This window comes from Pleurodeles waltl, chromosome 4_2 (genome assembly GCF_031143425.1).
Source record: "Pleurodeles waltl isolate 20211129_DDA chromosome 4_2, aPleWal1.hap1.20221129, whole genome shotgun sequence".
Taxonomy (NCBI): Eukaryota; Metazoa; Chordata; class Amphibia; order Caudata; family Salamandridae; genus Pleurodeles; species Pleurodeles waltl.
The window spans coordinates 525,063,249-525,085,329 of NC_090443.1; the positions used below are offsets into that span (position 1 = coordinate 525,063,249).

General features: G+C 43.7%; 1 protein-coding gene across 1 annotated transcript in view; it reads left to right on the plus strand.

The window, feature by feature from the left end:
* Positions 1 to 9,200: 9,200 nt before the first annotated feature.
* NCF2 (neutrophil cytosolic factor 2) overlaps positions 9,201 to 22,081 on the plus strand; it is a 172,880-nt gene continuing 159,999 nt past the window's right edge. Inside the window, exons 1-3 of the mRNA XM_069232040.1 lie at positions 9,201 to 10,093; positions 15,635 to 15,717; positions 18,693 to 18,801. Of these exons, the coding sequence (XP_069088141.1) occupies positions 9,920 to 10,093; positions 15,635 to 15,717; positions 18,693 to 18,801 (366 nt within the window). The 5' untranslated portion in view covers positions 9,201 to 9,919. The remainder of the gene's footprint in view (positions 10,094 to 15,634; positions 15,718 to 18,692; positions 18,802 to 22,081) is intronic.

Below are 22,081 nucleotides of genomic sequence, written 5' to 3' on the forward strand. Positions count from 1 at the left end.
GTACCATTCATCTGCTCCACCAGTCCTGATGCCTCAGGGCGATAGCTACAGTGCAGCTTTTGCTCAATGTTCAGTGCTTCACAGAGTAACTTCATCACCTCGTTATTGAAGTGACTTCCCCTATCTGATTCTAAAGAGATCGGGAATCCGAAACGTGGTATTAACTCCCTCAATAATAGCTTGGCAACTGTAAGACTGTCATTTCTACGTGTGGGGTATGCCTCAATCCAATGACTAAAAATGCACACAATCACCAACACATATCTTAAACCTCCATGCACAGGCATCTCAATGAAGTCCATCTGCATTCGGCTAAAAGGACCGCTTGCCCTACCAATGTGGCTCGCGTTCACAACTGTTCCCTTTCCTGGGTTCATCTGTTGGCAAGTGACACATCGATGGCAAACTGCTTCCGCAGCTTGGCGAAATCTGGGGTTAAACCAATCAGTTTTGAATAATCTTATCATGGCATCTCTCCCTAGGTGAGCTTGCCCATGATAGAACCGCGCAAGCTGTGATAAGAGACTATTTGGCAGAACAAATTTTCCCTCATGTGAAACCCATAGCTCGTCTTGTCTCTTTATACATTGTGATTTAATCCAGGAATCTCTTTCATCCTCCCTGACATTATTCTGTAGTGCTTTTAGTTCTTCTATTGTATCTACGACCTTCAAGGCAAATGCTTCAGCTGGTTCGAGTTCTGGTTCACTTATTGTATTCCAATCATCCCTTAACAATATACAGTTCAAGGCACAAAATCTTGCGACTTGATCTGCATAGGCATTTCCCAGAGACACATAATCCTGTCCTTTCGTGTGAGCACTGCACTTTACCACTGCAACTTCGGCTGGCACTTGAATGGCGTGTAACAACTCCCTTATTCTCTCCCCATTTTTCACTGGGGATCCTGAAGAAGTCAGGAAACCTCTGTGTGACCACAGTTGTCCAAAGTCATGCACAATCCCAAACCCGTATTGGCTATCAGTGTAAATGGTGACTTTCATCAATGCAGACAATTGACATGCTCTAGTAAGGGCTACAAGTTCTGCTACTTGTGCAGAATAGACTCCTTGGAGCCATCCCGCTTCCAAGACCCCTGTCACAGTACATACAGCATATCCTGCCTTCAAAATTCCCACCCCATCTCTTAGACATGAACCATCAACAAACAGAATTTGGTCATTTACATCAAGTTTTGTATCCTTGATGTCCGGTCGGGGTTTTGTGCAAAATTCAGTCATCTGAAGGCAGTCATGCTCGACGTCTTCAGCGTTCTCAATTTCAGCATTTTCTCCAGGAAGCAAGGTAGCTGGATTCAACGTAGTGCACCTTTTCAGCTGCACATTCGGTGAGCCCAGAATAGTCGTTTCATACCTTGTGAGTCTTGCTCCAGTCATGTGCTGCGTTCGGGAGCGGGTCAAAAGTATCTCAACTGAGTGAGGGACCATGACTGTTACTGGGTGCCCCATCACTATTCCTTCACTCTGAGTGAGGCTGATACCAACTGCTGCTACGGCGCGCAAACACCCTGGGAGTGCTGCTGCGACCGGATCCAGAGTACCTGAAAAATACGCTACTGGTCTGTTTACGCCACCATGGGCTTGTGTCAAGACAGACAAAGAACATGCATCACGTTCATGGCAAAACAATGTGAAAGGCTTCGTGTAGTCAGGCATACCTAAAGCTGGAGCCCTGCACATGCATTCTTTCAGTTCAACAAAGGCATCCATCTCGTCTCCTCTCAGCTCAATTTCATCCAAAGCATCCTTCTGGGTCAATTTCAGTAAAGGCTTTGCTAGAGACGAGAAGTTGGGAATCCACTGGCGACAGTATCCCACCATTCCCAAAAACTTCCTCACCTCCTTCCTTGTCTTTGGTGGACTCATTTGAAGTACACTGGTAATTCTTTCCTTCATTATTTTCCGTGACCCTTTCTCTATCTGGTGACCCAAGTATTTCACCTTCTTCTGACAGAACTGCAGTTTGGAAGGAGACACCTTGTGTCCATTCCCTCCCAAATGGTTCAACAGAGCAATGGTATCGGCTGTGCAGCCACTTTCTGTCTTTGATGCAACCAGTAAGTCATCAATGTACTGTACTAGGGTTGACTCGAATGGCAACTCTAACTCTTCCAAATCTTTCTTTAGGACTTGATTGAATATCGACGGTGACTCAGAGAACCCTTGAGGAATTCGACACCAACTGTATACTCTGTCTAGGAATTTGAAACAAAAGAGGAATTGGCTGTCCTCATGAAGAGGCACAGAAAAGAATGCTTGTGACAAATCGATGACTGAGAACCACTCAGCTTCGCAAGGGATCTGAAACATTATCACAGCCGGATTCGGTACGACAGGGCAGCACTTGATTATGATGTCATTTATTTTTCTCAAATCTTGTACAAGTCGGACTTTCCCACTTGGCTTCATTAGTCCCATTATCGGTGAATTACATGGGCTGCTCAATACTTCTTTCAGTACTCCCTGCTTCACGAATTCGTCGATAAGTTGGGCAACTTTCATGAGGGTATCTTGTGGCATGTGGTATTGTGGGGTCTGGGGAAAGATCGCATTGGGCTTTACCATCACTTTTACTGGTTCTACTCCTTTCATCAATCCCACCTCTTTCCCTGTCATGTCCCACACTTTCTCTCCGACTGTTTCCCGTAGTTCTGCTGGGATATCTTCTTCAGTTATCATTGGTAAAAGACAAATCAGAGGATACTCTTCGTCAACTGTTTCTATTTCATCGCCCTCTATACTGTCCTCTTCTTCCCCATCACTGCTCGTCTGTATTGTTATTCCCTCGTTCGAGCACATTATCGAACAACCCAATTTGCACAATAGGTCTCTTCCTAACAGTGCTATCGGGCTCGAGTCACATACCACAAACTGATGTACCCCTTGATAGTTACCAATGTTGACTGGTATCGGATCTGTTATTGGGTTCGTCAGATGCCTGTTTGCTACTCCCACCACTTGAACTGTCCTCCCTGAGAGTGGCAAATTTGGTACTTCACTGCTCTTAACAGTTGAACGTGTGGCTCCCGTGTCAACCAAGAATGAGACACGATGACCCATTACTCTTCCCTCTACGTACGGACCCCTTTGGTCAACTTCCAAGGATGCCGCAAGCACACAATCTCCTTCCTCTTCTGAGCTTTCACTCTCCCATACATTGTTTATTCCACTCTCACTGTGTAATGGGAACTGTTGTACTGTGCCATTTGTGCTCATTACCTGACCCGTTACCTGTGGAGGAACCATCATTTGCTGCTGACTCATTGGTGCCAAAGGTATTTGCATTTGCTGATTAGGTACCAAAGGTAACTGCTGTTGCATCGGCTGCATTTGCGTCATCTGCACACGGGGCATCTGCATCTGCTGCGGATGCATAGGTTGTAATCCCTGCAATTGATTCATGGTCTGAAAATTTGGGTTTAGACCTCTCATTTTCGGTCCTCTCATTGTCTGAAATGCATTGACATCATTGTTTTGCTGACCAACACCTACACCTGCACCTGCACCTTCCTGCACCACCATTGGGCACTCGCGTTTCCAATGACCTACGTTTCCGCACGCGTGACACGGCATCACTTTCTTCATTGCCTGCACACCTGTCACAACAGTGTTAAAATCCGGACCATTATTCACAAAACCTCCTCTACCTCTGCCTCTGCCTGTGGCTGAAACGTCATGTTCCCTTGCAACTGCGGCTGCTGTTGCTGAAACACCATGCCTCCCTGCAACTGGGGCTGCTGTTGCGGTACCTGCTGTTGGAACCCTTGCATCCCTGGCAACCCTTGCAGTCCCTGCAGACCTTGCAAGCCTGTCTGAGCCGCCTTAAGCTGCATCATCATCACCTTCTCTTTCAGCTTTTTCTGTTTTACCTCAATTTCGTCGCTACAGTATTTCGCATAAGTCAAGACTTCATCAATCGGTTTCGACTGCCAGCAGATCAAATGTGATTTTATCATCTGACTTATATCTGGCCTCAGCCCTTCCACAAATCTGAACACAAAATGAAGCATATCTTTCGCCTCGATTGCTTCCGTGCCACTGTAATTCTTGAACGCCTTCAACAACCTTTCATAGTAACTATGAATCGATTCTTTAGCCTCTTGGGCAGTTCGATCAATTTTCTGCCAATCCACATTTTTGGCGGCAACCTTCGTCTTCAAATGTTCAATCACCTTATAGTACAGACACATCACCATAGGTGATGGTGCACCCGTCTCTCTGTCTCTCTCTGGTTCACTTGTCGGCCAACCTACAGCTCTTTTGCAATCCTCCCACAAATCTGCCGGAACCACAATCTCGAATAGAGTGTTCAGGTCTTCCCAGAGACATTTGGCAAGCTTCACAAACCTATCAGTCTGTTGATACCATTCGATCGGCTTCTCCCTCAGTTTGGGAAAATCATTTGTAAAGGACTGAATATCACTCCTGTGCCATGGTACATGTACTAACTTTCCCCCTGCTGTCTCCCTCATTGGTAACATAGTTACTGTTTCGCTACTCTGCGGTCTTTTCTCATTGTGCTCTGTGGCACTGTCCCTCCTCTTATCCTTCCTCTTTACCCATCTGCTTTCCCATTTGTCTAAACACCTTCACACTCTGCAACAATTCTCTAAGGTGTGCCTTCATGCCTGCTGATCTCATGTGTTCAAAATCTGTGGTCCCAAAATCCAACCTATAGCTCCTGCTCAAGTGTTTCGTCTTGCCTATGTCAATCCCGTTCCTGTCTGCTACTTCCTGCAAACTTTTATGTACCTTGTTTACTTCTTTCGTGATCTTTGGACATAGATACCTCAACTCCTCTTCCGTGTAGGATTCTAACCTGTTCACACCCATATTCCCTTCCACCAATTCTTGTGCTTCCATGTTCAGCCTCATCCTGCTCAAGTAATCGTCTCCTTTCCCACTGTCCGAACTTTGTGTGGAATTTAAACTGTTGAACCATTGTGTCAGCTGTTGCGCATTTACCCCCATCAGTGTAGCATTCACATCGACTGCCATCGATGGTTGCGGCAACTTTTCAGTGTTCGATGTTAATGGTATTATCAGTGGGGGGCTCGACCTCACCAGTGTTGATTGAGCGCATGTGGGACTAAACTCCATCAAGGACCCAGACCCAGTTGGCTGAGCCACTATCGGGGTTATCCCTGGAGTGTTTTTTATGCACCTTCTTTCTGTCCCATTCTGCAGCATTTGTCCCTGACTGCTCATACCTAAGTTAGGCTGACTATACAAAGGTACCACTGGACCTACAGTAATGGGCAGTGATATCGCATCTGGATTTTGTCCATTTCCCATATTCTGAGGCATGTTCATCCCCATATTATGGGCCATCATTGCCGGCATGCCCATCTGACTCCCCGTCATTTGAGCATGAACATTTCCTCCCTGCATCTGCTTTTGAGGCATCATAAACTGAGTTGATTCAGCTTGTGCCATTGTTGGGTTGTAACCATTCTGTACGCCCCTTACGGTTGGATCTAGAATCATTCCTCCACTATTATCACTGCTGTAGTACCCTGGCATCTGCGGCTGATAATGTTCTGCTGGTTTCAACACGGGCACATCTGGATACATTCTCCTAACCTGCGGTATCTGTGGGGTGAGCAGTAAGCTCGGATCCTTAGATCCCGATGGTACTCCTGTATTCTGCGTTTCACTGTTCTGTACCGATGCCGGAGGGGCAGAACTGGTACTTGGACCTTGTCCATTCTCTGCATAAGGTGGTGGACGGTCGTTCAACAACTCCATTATCAATTCCTCATCCTCTAACTCCTCTTCTTTTCTCAACTTTTCCTCGTCCTCTCTGTCCTTGGAACACTTCCTGTCTGTCTTACAGGTAGCTTTCTTACCTGTCTCCTCTTCATCCTTAGTAATTGCGGGGAACAATTTTATTCCCTGCAATACATCTGACCTCCACACCTTCTGCGCATTATCCCACCTAGCATCCGCTAGTGTCTTTTCCACCTTCCTCATCCTTGTTTCAAACTTGTTCTTCTGTTGCTGCCTAGCCATGAGTTCCCATATTGCCAGAGCCTCAAACTGTGCTGGCCTTGGAGGTACTTTCATGTCATACATCGTGAATCTCAAATTTTCTAGGACCCTTATATTGAATGTCCCATGTATCGGGAATGCTACGCTCCCATGTTTCTCTGTCCACTTGTGCCATTGCTTTAGCCAAAGACACGGAGCTACCCCTTTTTCCTCCATTACAATGTAAGCTGGTGTACCCTCGGGCGGCGTTTCCTCTCCTACGCTCGCTTTGATGTAAGACTCTCCCTTCATCGCGCTCCTGAATGCTTTAAGGAATTTCATTTTCTCGTCTTTTAATTCACAAAGTTTATAATCAATAGGTCACTGTTATTCCACAAGATTTGTAATCAATAGGTGACTTTAATTCCCGGAATACTCTTTACCTGCCTTTCCCCTTCCAATCGAGTGCCACGGACTGCGTCCAACCCGTGCGCGACCCTTCTCTCCAACCAACCTATCCCAGCGCGGCTCTTAGTGACGTCACACTCACACCCACTGCGGCTGACAAAGCCTCGCGGCTAGTCCTCCTTCACTCAGCTCCTCCCGTAACAACTTTTTGCACGTATCGCGAGCTACCAAAAACCAAAACAGATCTGTCGGTTTACTACAGGAAGGGTAACATAATCGCTTCAGGACCTTAGGGACTTTTCACTAACCTCGGCCACTATTCGATCTCTTTCACCAGCCTCGGCCGCTATTCCGTCTTTCTCAGTCCCCACATTCGCAAGCAAATCTGACCCGCAGACCTACTCTCAACTTGTCAATGATCTGTTCTAGTGCACTTAGAATCTTGTCAAAGCCCGAAGTCGAAGTTTCTATCACTCCCTAACGCACTTACCCACTCGTTGACCACGCCCGATCAACCTACTAAACCGCCCAGACCACAACATGGATCAACATACTCCGGAGTCTCTTGACCTCGCAGGGCCCGTCTCAACAACAACAACCACGTGGACCTTTTTATGCACAAAGCGCCAGACGCACATGAAGTTCGACGACTTCCCTACTCTCACACTCGGAGCCGCACCTAAGCTAACCCTATGAAGTTCGACGACTTCTCTACTTCTACACTCGGAGTCGCACCTCCGCTATCCTTAAAAAGAAAATCCTCGCAACCTTTTCACACACCCTGCGGCAATAAGCTGTGCAAGCGCAAAACCCTAACTTCACTCATACCATCACTAGTACTGCCGACGCTGTTTCCACATCTCCTTTCTCTCCATTCGCAAGCTCCGAGATCCCGGGAAAGTCGCGGTGGACCTAGCCCATCATCATCTTGTCGATTATTTTCATCCAAAAAATCTAATTCAACTTTTCGAATGAGGCCTCAAAATGCGTAACCGTTAATTCAACACCATGTACTCTAATGGTACAGGGTCCCAAAAGACGAAACCGTCCTCTGCTACCATCTACTGATAGAGCGGAACGTGGTAACAATTTACCTGCGTTCGGATGCTCTCTAGGTCGATGAATCTTTTGACTAAGTGGGAACTCTCTGTACCCTTAATCGATCAATCACATCAACTCGATTATCAATAACGAACATAAGCAACACCTTGAACAACATAACACTTAACAATTAATCCAGAATACATTTCGGCGAACCCTGACCTCTCAGCCAGGAATAACCACACCAGTTTATTGCAAAGTTAGTGAATTTATTTCCCTATATTAACAAAGCTAGCACAATATAAATGTGTCTCAACACCAGATGATAAACATAAATGAACATTAATAGCTGTCCATATCGTCGAAACAAGTGTAATCTATGTAGCATTTGAATCACAAGGCACTCGATAATGGCAATGCAAAGCACTAATACGATAATCTGTAATGAGCTAATTGCGTACATTTAGTCAGTATAACAAGATCTCCAATTGCATCGTGTGACATATGGAATCCTCGTCTAACCTCAAATTAGCATCAGCATGTGGGACTTCATGCAAAAACGATTTGGCAACATCAATTTAGAAAACTCCTAGCTAGGGTCCTTATCAAAATCAGCAGTTGGTTACCTAAAAGAAACACAATGCAATTTTACAGTTTCCTTTCATAATTACCAATTCCAATCAGCAATCAATGAAGTCTTCGTCTCACAGGTACCGTTTCTCGATCAGCATGGGACGGGACAAAGGGGCAGGGGTGAACGGGGCAATTGCCTCACGACGGCAAAGTAAGGCTACTACTTCATGCAAAGGGGCAAATCAAAGTTAAAGTCTCTAGGGCAAGAATCATTAAAGTCTCTTTCTTTCGACTAGAGAAAGCATCAAAGTCTCTCAAAATGGCGTCGCAGCAAAATGGGTCATAGTAGCTACGAAGTCAAAATGGCGGGATGTCCGAAGATAGAGAGAGAGCTTCCCTCTCGTGCACCTGGGTTTTATAGACAACAATTCAAGTCCTGTAGGGTCTCCATTGGAGGGTTCATAGGTTAGCTTCAAATTGACCAATCAAAAACGACAGTTCTCAAGCTTTTACTTAAGCATACATTATCCTTGGAGATGGGTACACAAGTTGCAACATTGTTTCTCGATTAGCTTACTCTCAGAGGCTCCATTGTCCGCACCTGCAAGCCGACCTTGAATTTAAGAGAAAATATGCCATGCTGGCACCAACTTTAAGATAAGCATGTGAGCAGTTTCTGTGGAAAAGTACAGCTTCAAGCAGAAATACACGTTTAATAGCACAGTGGAAAAATACGAACATCTAAACCGTGAGACCAGGCAACTAGGCCAAAGCCTCCGCTAAAGTAATGCTAAGCTAAGGCATTTCAAATAAGCAAATCGTAGCACACGTTTATGATTATGTCGGATTAGTGCAATTCTAATACACCATGTTATATAAAGCACGCATATAAATGTTGGCAAACTACTCTGAGGGCACATTTTGTCCCCGTACAATCTTAATTAATTCGGTTAATGTCACACATGATTATTTCAGCACTACGTTTATGCGTTAATAAATCAAAACCTTCATTTTCTGCTTGTCAAGGCTGAGTTCGGTAAAGTGCGAAGTTGAGAAGAAGCAGGTGGACGCCGGGTCGCAGCATTGCGCTAGGGAAACCAGTGAGGGAGAAAGAATTACACAAGTGCGCCAGTTTAGGGGAAGTGCTTCTTCCTCGGCTGCTTTCGGCTACACTTCCTCTGCAGGTTCAGTCAGGCACGGCCGTTAGCAGCTCCCTACAACTCACAGCGTCTAGTGAGCTCGGAAGAAGAGCGTCTGTCGCAGCCTGCCTTCAGCAGGGAGACCAAAGCAACCACCAAGAGCTGTGTTCCGCGTGACACCGGAGAACCCACCAAGACCGGACCTCGACTGAAACACCAGATTAGCACTGAAGGCTTGTCTCGGACAGGGACACTCGAGCAACCGCTGAGAACTGCATCTGAGTGGAGACGCTGAGCTTCCGCCAACGCCTGCTTCAGACAGGGAGACCCGAGAGCATTCCGGGACCAAGGCCTGCCTTTCAGAGTGAGACCCTGAATATCCATTAAGACCTGCATCGGAGAGGGAGACTCGGCGCATCAATCAAGAGCCGCCTTCAAGAGACAGACACAAAGTCTCCACTACCACAGAATTTTGAGAAACAGAACTTCAGAACCCACCTATATCATCCTCCTAAAGGACAACCATCTTTTGAGAAAGAGACGTTTGGGTCCCAACTAAACTATCCGTCTTCAAGAGAGCGGTGCATATTAAGAGGGAGACGCGCAAGGCTTATCGAGATCTGCCTTCTCAAGAGAGACCTGAAGGTTCCGCCTGCAGTGCATTAGTGAGCAAGGTCCACGGTTTCCGCTGTCACGAGCTGTTTAGACGCACGTGCACCATCCTCCTAAGGGGAAACACACAGCAGCCACTCAGGCCTGCAGTTAACCATGTCTTTGGCTGAGACCATCCGGCTCTGGGCCGAGGGGGTGTCCGCAGCAGACAGGAAGGACTGGGATAAGGCGCTGGACGCCTTTGAATCTGTGCAGGACCCCCACTCGAAAATATGCTTTAACATTGGATGCATCCACCTGATCCTCGAGGACCTTAATCTGGCCGAAGAGGTGAGTGCCCTGCTGGACATTGTCTGCAGGGAGGACTCAGGACAAGAGACGGGCAACAGGGAGAGGCAGAGAGAAGGGGTGAGATAAGGAGCCGCAAAAGAGAGAGGGACATGGGGGAAGCAAAAGACAGAGTGATGCCTGATAGAGTGAACAAGAGAGTGAGAAGGGGTAAAAGCCGGAGAGTGCAAGACAATTGGATAGACAAAGCAGAGAAAAAGAGAGCCACCTAGCCTGAGAGGGCGATAGAGATGGATGGCAGGCTAAAAGGAGACAGTGAAAATGAACAGGCAAGAGAGTGATAGAGAAAAAGAAAAGGTGACAAACGAGAAAGGGCAAGTGAAAGGCAGAGGGGGCAAGACTGAGAGAACTAGACATAGTGAGAGTACGAGAAAGCAAAAGAAGAGAGACAAAGCGATATATCGAAATAAAACTAGATCAAGAGCTAGAATGAGAAAGGAGAGATAGATAAGGAGAGCGGAGGAGAGAAGCAGGCCGAGCGAGAGAGAAAAATAGAGACAAGTGAAAAAAGAAAGGATAGTAAGAGAGTGGAATGAAAGTAAAAGGACCGAAAGAGTGAAATGTGGGACAGAAGGGTAAAGAGTGAAATAAAAAGAGAGATGCACACAGAGAGAAAGGAAGACACGGAGAGTGAGAGACAGACACGGAGCGTGGGAGATACAAGCGTGTATATGCGTTGCCCGTGTGTGACCGGAGAGGGAGAGAAGAACGAGAGAGAAGGTACAAAACGAAGGGAAGAGAGCACAGCTCGAGGATAGGAGAAGGGGGGGGGGGGGGACGCGAGTAAGACCAAGCGAAAGGGCAACACAGAGAGAGAGAGAGAGAGAGAGAGAGAGAGAGAGAGAGAGAGAGAGAGAGAGAGAGAGAGAGAGAGAGAGAGAGAGAGAGAGAGAGAGAGAGAGAGAGAGAGAGAGAGAGAGAGAGAGAGAGAGAGAGAGAGAGAGAGAGAGAGAGAGAGAGAGAGAGAGAGAGAGAGAGAGAGAGAGAACAAAAAAAAAAAAAACAAAGACGTATCTGAGAGAGAGACTGGACCCGGGGCAAGAGACAACGGCAAGACCATCATCATTGTCACTGACTGGACAAGAATGAGGGAGAAAAGGAGAAGACATGAGGCACAGGATGGCACAATATGTAGGCCTTGGCCGGGGCTGAGGGAAACAAGGAGGAATAGCAGAGAAGCAGAAACATAGAAAGATGCTAGTACAGCAGTAGGTACAAAATGCACTAGAGAGAGAGACACATAGAGAGGAACGGTCCAATGAGACATCCGCTGGCGCATCACACGTACAGAGAACGTAGATTAAGGGAACCAAGGGAGACGGCCAGGGCAGACGGGCATCGCAGGTACAGACTGCACAGGAGCGAGGGAGACATAAAGCGAAAGTGGATTTACCTAGAACGGAAGAAAGATACACAGAGCGGGACAGCCATACAGAGACAGAGAGAGGCGTGCTGCACCTCATGTTTTATGGCCAAGATAAAGAATTAGCCCCAAATAAATCGTACCACCCTTTAGTAATGCCTTGTGCTCAGTGCTTAATTTGTAAATAAAAAGGTGCCGGTGCCCAAAGCCTTCATTTTAAAATGCGGCTGCTGCAATTAAATGTGCGAACACCGAATACTGAAGCAGCGTAATCCTGAAGCCATCTCCGGCCTCTTCAGTCCATTTAAAGTCACTCTCTCTCCCTGCAGCGCACTCTTGCAGCTTTCTACTTTCTCTCTTTGTGATGCTTTTTTGGTTTTCTCTTTCTCCGTCTCTCCCAAATGTGTCTTTTGCTCGCAGCAAATGTTTGAGGCAGAAGACTAAGCACCGACCCTCAAAAAGAAGTGCCGGTGCTCAGCACCGGAAACAACAAGCACAAATTAAGCACTGCTTGTGGTGGTGGTGCGATGTGACGCCATTTAGCTGACTGGCTTTCAGTGCTACCTGCTGGCAGACTAGAGAGCTGAAAAAGGTGGTTAGATGCCTGCTGGACGCTGGACCGGTGTGGTTGACTTTTAATGGAGGAACGGCAGGCTGGAGTGATGTTATTGCAGTGGGTGCCTCGTGTGTGTGCTGCTCTTATATTGAGACCATATGCTAGGGACAGGAGTGGTTTCATTTCAAGGGCTGAAGAAGTCCGAGGGTCTTTCTGTCATCAGAGAAACTGGAGAAGCAAACTAGTTCTTTTCAATGTGTATATATTTATGTATGATTCTTGTATACCTAAAATAGAGTGAACATCTTGAAACAATAGCGAGGACAGAAGAGAAAGAGAAACTAAAACCTTCTACAATACTTACACCCAGCCAATCATGACTGGGGGCTCTAATTTTCAGATCTAACCTACAGGCAGATCTAGCAGTCTGTTTCGAGGACCTGTTGTAAAAAAAAAAAGCCACTGCTAGAAATGGAAAAATAGAAGTGCAGGTACTCTGTAACAGAGTACCTGCTTGTTTCCGAGAAGTGCCGGTACTCTCCAATTAAAAGTATTGCGGTTTTCTTGAGATATGCCGGTACTCTCCCTCTCAAAATAAAAAAGTGCCGGTACTCGGTACCGGAGAGGACCGGCCCATTTAAAGCACTGAAAAAAGCAATAGGTAGGGTGCGCCTTTTTCTCATAATGTCTTGCCTGTCTCACTTCCCTGCTCCTGATTCAATAGCTTTCCTCCATGTTCTTGTGCTTGCGCCGCCTAAGGAGCATTTCGGTCACACAGCGTTTTGTTGGAATTGCATGTATCCTTACACTGCTGACGTTAGGTCCTATTATGCAGTGCACCTGAGGAACTATTTCCTTCCCCATGTCTGCCTGCTGCCCCCCCCAATTTCCCACTTCCCTCTTTTTATTAACATCCACACCCTGAACCCGTTCACCCTAGTCCCCTGATGCTGTGAGCACTGCTCTCTCCGCTTGATCGGCAATCACCAAGCTTACATTTTTTTACCATTCCGAAATGACCTCCCATGCAAGCGCATGTATGCATCAAGGCCATTTTCGTATGTTTTAAGAAAATCTATTCAAAGATGGCTGCGGCAGATACATCTTGGCTTCAGGATACGGGGATGTGCAGTAGCATATGTGTGGCGGGTACCAGGTGGCACACTACAGAGACCTGTTCCTCTTGGACAGATCAACATAGTTCAGATACAACAAGGAAGTGCCCCAAAGCCAGTCATGTTGCATAAGTACCCCAAATGCATAACTGCACGACCCTTAGAGCAAACCTTTCCTCGTTTATGGCGGTATCTAAATATAATATTTTGATATATTATAATATTTGAGGTTTCGCATATGGCTTCACCCACCACCTCTCAATTGAATGGTGACTGCAGTCCAACAGGTGTGTTGCTCAGACAATTCCCAACACCTGCAGTGCCCCTTCTGGATCATCGGTGATCTGACATTAAACCCAGTGCCCTAATGAGTGTCACCTGCTGGTGGGCAAGACCACTGGGCAGAGGTCTGCAGACAAAGCAGTGTTAACCAGTGTTTTGTATGTACTGTTAACCTCGTACACTTTGTGGTGTCTGGCTCAGGACTGTATCAATCTGTGCCTAATGACCAAGGGCACTGGCACCCGGGCTCATGCCAGTCTATCTTGGAGCTTTAAAATACACAAGATTGGAACAATCTGCGCTGTTTACCCTGAAGTCTGAGGCACACATGAGCGGAAGAGTCTGCCCCAGTGACCTGGAACTCTGTGACATAAAGGACAGTGCGTCTGGGTCTGGCGGACAAGCCTGCTTCTGGTGAATTGGAGATCTGTTGTACATGGAACTAGAAAGCCTGTCCATAGAAATCCCGCTTTCTGAGGAATGTGGAATGTTATTGTTAGCGCATCCAGTCCTTATAAATTACTTGTACTTGTACACGCTGGAGGTCGGTGGACCTTTTAACCTAGTTGGGCTCTCCTCATCCAAGAATAGTCTGATCACTCAAATCAATCATCGATAACTAATTATAATAACAACCAATAATCGATTAGTAATCAATCAATACATTAAGAATCAATAACAATCAGTAATTGTCACACCGTGACCTTTCAGTCATGAATAACCACACCAGTTTATTAAAAGTTAATGAGTTTATTTCCCTATATTAACAAAGCTAACACAATGTATATAAGTCTCAAAATCAAATGATATATGTATACAAACATTACTAGCTGTCCAAAGCGGCGGAAGAAACGCAATCTACGCAATATCTGGATTATAATGCACTCGGTTATAGCAATGCAAATCACTAATATAAGCAATTGAATTTGACTAATTTCATACATCGGTCAGCATAACAAGATTTCAATTTAGCATGATGTATCAGATGAATACCTCGACTATCCTCTAATTAGCATTGGCATGTGGGGCTTCATGCAAAACAAATTTAGTCAACACAAATTTAGAAAACTTCTAGCTTGGGCCCTATCAAAATAAGCAGTTGGTACCTAGGAAGGAAAACACAATGCATAACACAATTATCCTTTCATATTTACCAAATACTATCAGCATTCAAGAAAAGTCTTCGTCCTTCAGGTATCAGTTCGATCAGCATGGGGCAGATTTCAAGGGGGCAGAGTTAAGGCAAGTTTCCTTGCTGCAGCAAGGAGAACGGGGCAAAAGTTACTGCATGGACAAGACGGGGCAACATCAAAGTTAAAGTCTCTAGGGTGAGAATTCTTTAAAGTCTCTTTCTCTGCGGCAGAGAAAAGGCATCAAGGTGTCATTAAAATGGCTTCTTGAATCTTGCTTCAAAATGGCATCAAGGAAAAATGTCTGACTTCTCTTTGTCAGGTGGGTTTAAGTAAGAAACATTCCAAATTCTTCAGGGTCTCCACTGGAGGTTTCATTGGGTGGCTTCAATATTTCCAATGAATAGTGTCTTTCTCCTAGTACTCATTTTTGCATAAGGTGTCCTTGGAGCCTTGGAACACAAGTTGCAACAAAGTTTGCCAATTATTTCGGTATCAGTGCTTTTATTGTCCGCACCTGCAGAAACTGACCTTGCTTCAAAAGGGATGAAACCAGCCTACCACGAAACCTTGAAATAAATGTATTAGTCATCTCACTGGAAAAATACAACCTTAAAGTAAAATAATGTGTCTTTGTTAATACAAGTGAAAACCATGCAGTTAAATTCGAGACCAGGCAGCTAGGCCAAAGCCTCTGCTAAATTTAAGTTAAGCATAAAACAGTTTCAACAAGAAAATCATAGGATACATTTGCAATTATGACAGATTACTACATTTGTCAATTCTTCATGATTAATTAAGCTTGTTTATAATAATGGCGAACTACCCCGTGGGCACAATTTCCCACGTACATTATTTTTCTTTGCTAAAATCACACTACCTTATACGATTTTGATTATATGATATATGAATATTTGTTTGTACCTCTTTTCTGCGTCATCATTATCAATCTGGTGCTAGTGACTTACAGCTCTAATTCATTCATGCCTAGACCCCTTAAATTCCAGTGCTCATGAACTCGGTTTTTGATGGTAAAACTGTGCTTGTCAGTAACATGCGCCTTTGTGTCTTTCACAGGCCTACTCCAGGAGCATTGCACGGGACAAACACTTGGCCGTGGCGTATTTCACGAGGGGAACAGTGTTTTTCAGACTGGGAGAGTACGTAGAAACTATGTTTTGTTTTATGACATATTTAAGCTAGCCATGATACCCTTTCTGTGTTTCTCTTCATACACGGCCTCAGTCTTGTAGGTTTCCATTGGGCACTCGAGTTCCAATATTCACCACCTTGGATCGTCAGGGGCTGGGCAAGTAACTAGAATGAAGCATGCCACAGACCTCTCAGAAGTCATGCTTTGTTGACAGCAAATCTATAGGTGTGCGCCACACTCCTTCCAGACCCGAGTTGCATAGTGAATCTTTCACTGCTGCGTTCTCACTTCATGGTCTATTATTTCCTCCTGACTTTCCCCTTAAAAGACCTTTTCTTTTACTTTGTTTGTATGTACATTACTGTTGAAATGCCTAGTTGAGTGGGATCATTGTAAAAACAGCTAAACCGTGTTCAGCAAATCCCGCTCATTGTGTTCTTTTGGTGTCATACACAGTAACACAATAAGACTGGCTTCTGTTTTTTCCTCCCTAGCTCTCTCTCTCCCTGCTATTCCTTCTTCTCCAGTCACCTCTCATTGTTAAAAACCATACCCACTTTCCCCCAGCCTTCATGTGCTTTTAGCGCCACCCTCTGCAGTATCGGCACAGATCAAGCTTTAAATGTTTTTTTTTACCATTCCAGGATGGCCTCTATGTGTATGCATGCACCAAGGCCATCATTGAACGGGTTTTTGATGCTGTAAGAAAGTCCATTCAAATATGGTTCCAGGCATGCAACCAAGCATCAGAATGTAGAGATATGTGATCACGGGCATGATAGGTGCCATGTGCCACACTATGGTTACCTGTCTCCTTTGAGCTTTAACAGATTACCTTAGTCATGAATACAGCAATGACATGTTTCCGAGCCAAACACGTTACATACGTGCCTCAAGTGTGTGCATCTAACTGCGTTACATTACCAGCTGTCTTGTACCTCTTTAGATTCGTTTCCATTATGCCCAGTTTCCTGGACTTCCACCCCTCATGTTCCTTGTCCCTTGACTTACAAATAGAAATAGGCTTCTTCCTGTTGAGAGCAACAGTTGTACGTTTGAATGCCATATTTTTGGCCTCTCTCGTGTAATTCTGAATGGCCTGTCGTGTTTTCTTCTGTGCTGCAGGGAACTTGCTCTTTTTTGACAACTTCACTGCTGGTCTCTTCTTCCTTTTCACGTTCTTCCCAATTAAGCATAGAGCAGGACTATCTCAAGAAGGGGAAATATACATCGGATGTTGTCTGAAAATGGGGAAATAAGGTGTGTGGTGCCACACCGATGATATCAGGAGAGTAACCTACGTGTTTTTTAAAAAATTCCTGTCCCAAAAGGTGATGTAATGAATAAGCAGATTTGCCGTGTATTTAATGCAATAAGATTCAATTTGCTGAGACTCGTGGGGTAAACATTCAATATTGAGAATGTGTCATATTGACACACGAAGGATGGCTTGTTTGATTCTATATATAAACTAGCAATTGTGAAGCCACAGCAAACAGCTATGTCCCAGGAGTGGGCACCCTGGACCATCGCGTTTCGGTCTCACCAGACCTTGTTCACAGGTGTTTCAAACACCTGTGAACAAGGTCTGGTGAGACCGAAACGCGTCAGGGGATTCCTGTTTGTTTGTTTATGATCTCACCTATGTATTAAAAGTTAAGGTATTTTTGGCACAACGACAGAGTGCGGTTTTCTCTTGCTAAAACAGAAAGAGAATCTTGTTTTTTGAAAAAAATATATATATATATATATATATATATATATATATATATATACACACCTAGTGGCGGTTGCACTGTTATCTGACAAAAAAAAAAGTGCAGGCTCCCGTGCTCATTTAACTGTAGCCCCCGGGTGGTCCAAGTCCTGGGGGCATTGCCATTTTCATGTGGGGGCGCCCAGCCCCCCCCTAATCCCCGGGGTCCGCCACAAATTACGACACACATGACATCTTTGATAACATAACTGATAATATCAATGTAATATTTGCAGTAACATTTTTGATGAAAAAACTGTGCATGGCGAGGGCGCGTGTTATAGTTACCTTAGGGTATGAGTTATAGTTACTTGAGATAAATCTAACAGGTGAATTTCTATAGTTTTGTATATTTAAAATGTGAACCTAACTATAACGTCCCTGTAACTTTTTTTTAAGTGAATTTCTATGATTTTTTAAATCCTGTTTCCTAACTATGTCATTGTAACCTTTTTTTTTTAGTGAATATATATATATACACAAACATACATATATACATATATATATATATATATATATATATATATATTCATATCGATTCTCAAACAAGTGTTAATTTGCTAAGAAATGCACTGGTTATGCCAAAAATGATGGATTATTTGGCAAATTCATAATTTGTGTAATTATGTGTATTATTCTGCAGCCTTAGAAGTCCCTAATTGCACAAATAATGTGGACCTACTTAATTGTTACTTGTGCTTTTTTACAGCTTAGCAAGGATGGCACTGTGTCAATCCTAGCCTCAAAGATTTTGCTGTTCAAATGGCAAAATACTTTGTCCCTATCTAGCTCAGCGTGGATAGCACAGTGCTGATCCTATGCTTAAAGACTTTGCTATATAAACAAACATTTGAGGTGAGCAAATCTAGAGTGTCGCTGGTGTTGCAGGGTGCTCTTTACTGGAGCTGCTCCCCACCTACACTTGGGAACTACCCAGAGTTCTCTCTACCTTTTTGCATAATTTATGCATCACTCCCATCCTATAGAGGTATATATGTGTGTGTGTGGATATATATTTATTTTATATTTATATATAAAATCATATCAAGGCTCATAAAAGTGTTCATTTGCTAAAAAATGAACTGGTTATGCCGAAAAGGGACAATTATGTGGCAAATCCATCATGTGTAATTATGCAGGTTATTTTGCAACCTTAGAAGTTCCTAATTGCATAAATAACGTGGCACTACTTAATTGTTACAGCCGTCCCTCTTTTCTCTCTGCAGCTATGAGCAGGCCATGAAAGATTTTGCAGAAGCATTCACACAGCTGAGAGGAAACCTGCTCATCGACTACAAAATCCTGGGTTTGCCGTACAAGCTATATGGGTGTGAGGTAAAGAGCTTGTTCATGTGCACATGCAGCCAAATATGCTCCCTGATGATTTCAGCAAATTAGTATCATGAAAAATTAGAACAATTAGGAACATTTTCATCATGTTTCTCTGTGAAGAAATTGCCAATAAGTCTTTAGGATTTGAGACATTTGAGAACTAGATTTCTTACTTTTTTAGTATTTTTCTTCCTCATTCTTCTCTAAAATCATGTATATCCAATATTTCTAACAGGAGTTGGAACACCTTTGCTTCCTATTCATAAGCTCAAGTTTCTACTGTGGTGGTTTATGGTATAGAGGATATTTCATAGCTCAACATAAAGTTGCACCTTACTAATAGGCACCAGTAACCAGTGTCTCAGATAGGGGTGTTCTACTTATTGCACCATATACAATCCAAAACCCTAGCACCTATTGCCAGATGTCTTCTAACCCTGGAGAATAACATGTGGATTTTGGTGTTTTCCTTATCAAAATTCACATACTCATGTATTTGCCGGGCCTTTTTGACTTCTTAAACTTCCCAGACTGACCTGCCAAAACCTAAAGGGTAAAAGTACTGGGGGCACTGATTACTTGTAATCACGATTGCTGGGCAAACTAGTGCTTGCACATGGATCTCCAAATAACAAGACATTTGTGATTGAGGCTGATTGGAGTTGTTCCTACTACTGAGTGTTGTGACCATTCTTTGCCCCTTATATCAATCTGTGATATCCTGATCAATACAGTAACAAGCATCCGTATCATAGCCTGATCAATGCAGTGATAGCCGTCCTGTGATAACCTAATCAATGCAGGGATAGACACCTCTTTGCAGTGATAGGCTTCTCTAATTTAGAATTTGTTTTAGATGCAAGAAGAGGCACAGAAAGGGCCATATTGCTTGTCATGGAAGAGATTTGTCACGTTGTAGATGAAGGTGACATAGAGGGAGTGGCCTCCTTCACCTCTTTGCTGCTTTTGTTGACCATACCATAATAGCCAGTTGTTTAAGGAGGTTGGAGTAGCAGGCACCAAACTCTGTTGGTTTGTCTTATTTTGTGAATGATGGATGCAATCTATTAAACCGGCTGATTTCACATCAGCTAATTTGGAGTTTCCTTCAGGATTTCCACAGGGTTTATCATTGTCACCTATGTTTTGCACACTGTGTATGCTTTCCCTCTAACCTACCTTATTCCATCTTTTGTTTGTGCTGGTCTTACATATGCATATGACACACGGGCAGACTTAAGAAAAGTGGTGGTGGTGCACCCAGTGCAGCACCACTTTTCTCGTGACACTCAGCGCCCCCTACCGCCAACCTGTGTGCACCATATTTAAAATACGGGGCATCATGGCACAGGGAAGGGGGCAATAGCTTCAAAATTTATGATGCAATCGACGTAGTGTTCAAGGTTAGTGCCAAAATGTTAATTAATATTCACAACAGCAAATTAATCAAATTAGTTAATGACATTAATAAGAATCAAAACTCATCATGACCTTTCAGTCATGAATAACCGCACGGAATTTAGTAAGGCTTACAATATTTATTCCCTATTAGTTGCATTCTACTAGTAAGTTTATTAGTCTCAATACCAGAAAACGCATCAATAAAGTCACAATATGGCAACTCGAATAAGACTTCATCAAAGTAAAGATCACAAACATTAGAACGAAGCACGACGTCAACATGAGTCAAGTTTATCAGAGTATCATTAGCACATTTATTCAACACAGCAAAAATTCAGTCATTTGTCTTTTTGCATTCGTTTAATGAACTCCTTAACTAACCTAGAATTAGCATTAACATGTTGGGCTTCATGCAAAACAATTTTGTAACACGAATTTAGAAAACATCTAACTATCTAACTATCAAAAGAGCAGTTGGTACCTAGAAAGAAAAGGCAAACAGACAATTACAATTTCATCATCATATAGTTACCCTCCGTAATGGGTCAGCATACAGAGTCAGTCTTCGTCCTCAGGACAGCAGTCGATTCGCCATCAGCCGGGGTAAGCAGCAAAGTCTCAGAACGTAGGGCAGAAAGTTCTTCCCTCATAAGGAGGAGAAGTAAAAGTCGGGCAACTAGAGGATGGTTAAAGTAAGGACAAAAGTAATGAGTATCCACAAGGAACGGCGAGAATGGCTAAAATTTGGCTAACAAAATGGCTGATTTCTCCTTGTGACATGTCGTTAAATGGAATTTGCCAGTGAAGTCTCTAATTTCCCTTCGGTCAGTATTCAGTGCATCATTATCTCTATCCAATGATCCATTGATCGCCTCACAAACATTTTCACTTAAGACAGTTCTCATGCAGTTTATTGGCTCCTGTGATTTACGTCTTCAACGGGTAGAATGTCAGGTAGAAAAAGTAACTCTCCTTGCTTTAGTCAGTAGCTCCATTGTCTTTACCAGTTTGGGCGACCTTGTACCTGTTGCGAATTACACTGTTGCATTCAACAAGAATGTCTCCTTGAGCAAGTCGGGTCTCATGAGAAAGAATTTACTACGGTTATACACACATCTCCAGCTTCTGGAAAAGTACAGCTACACGTCTTTTAGGAAGACAGCACATTACACGTTAGAAAAACACATTTAATATGAGACCAGGCAGCTAGGCCCAGACTCTTGCTAACTAAGGCCTAGCGATTAAATTAGCAAATCCTTACTACATGATTCATAAAGCTGGTATAAATTCACACATTAGTACATCATTAATTCGTCATTAGTCAAATTCATTAGTCAACGTATACATTGGTGGCCACTCCCCATGGGCACATTTCAAACGCGTACATTAGAAGCACATTAATACATTTTTTATGCGGCATCAGTGTATATTAAATTACAAGCAGTTCATGTTAATTTTTGATTATAAAAGCTACACTCCAACAATCCCTCCTCTGATGACTCTTGTCATCACACAAATCCTTCCTTTAACAACCTTTTCATTTCTTTATTTCTTTCATCTCAATTTCTTCCTTTTGTTTTGCCTTTTCATATTTTGCTCTGAACATTTTCTCCCTTTTCTTATGTTTTGCCAATTTTGCTTTAATCCTCTTGCCAATTTTGCATGATAACCATAGTCCAAATAAACAAGCCATAATAATCACTATTACCTGTATTAATATTCCCAGTATCCCATGCCAAATACTACTAAAACAACTTCCCTCATGAGCAAGTCCTTTTCCAACCTTTTCCCAAACTTCTGGTTCTTTCAATTCCTTCAAGTCTGCACTATCTCTTGTTAGGTTAGTAAGCATACTTCTAATCTCATTACTATTGTAAGGTAT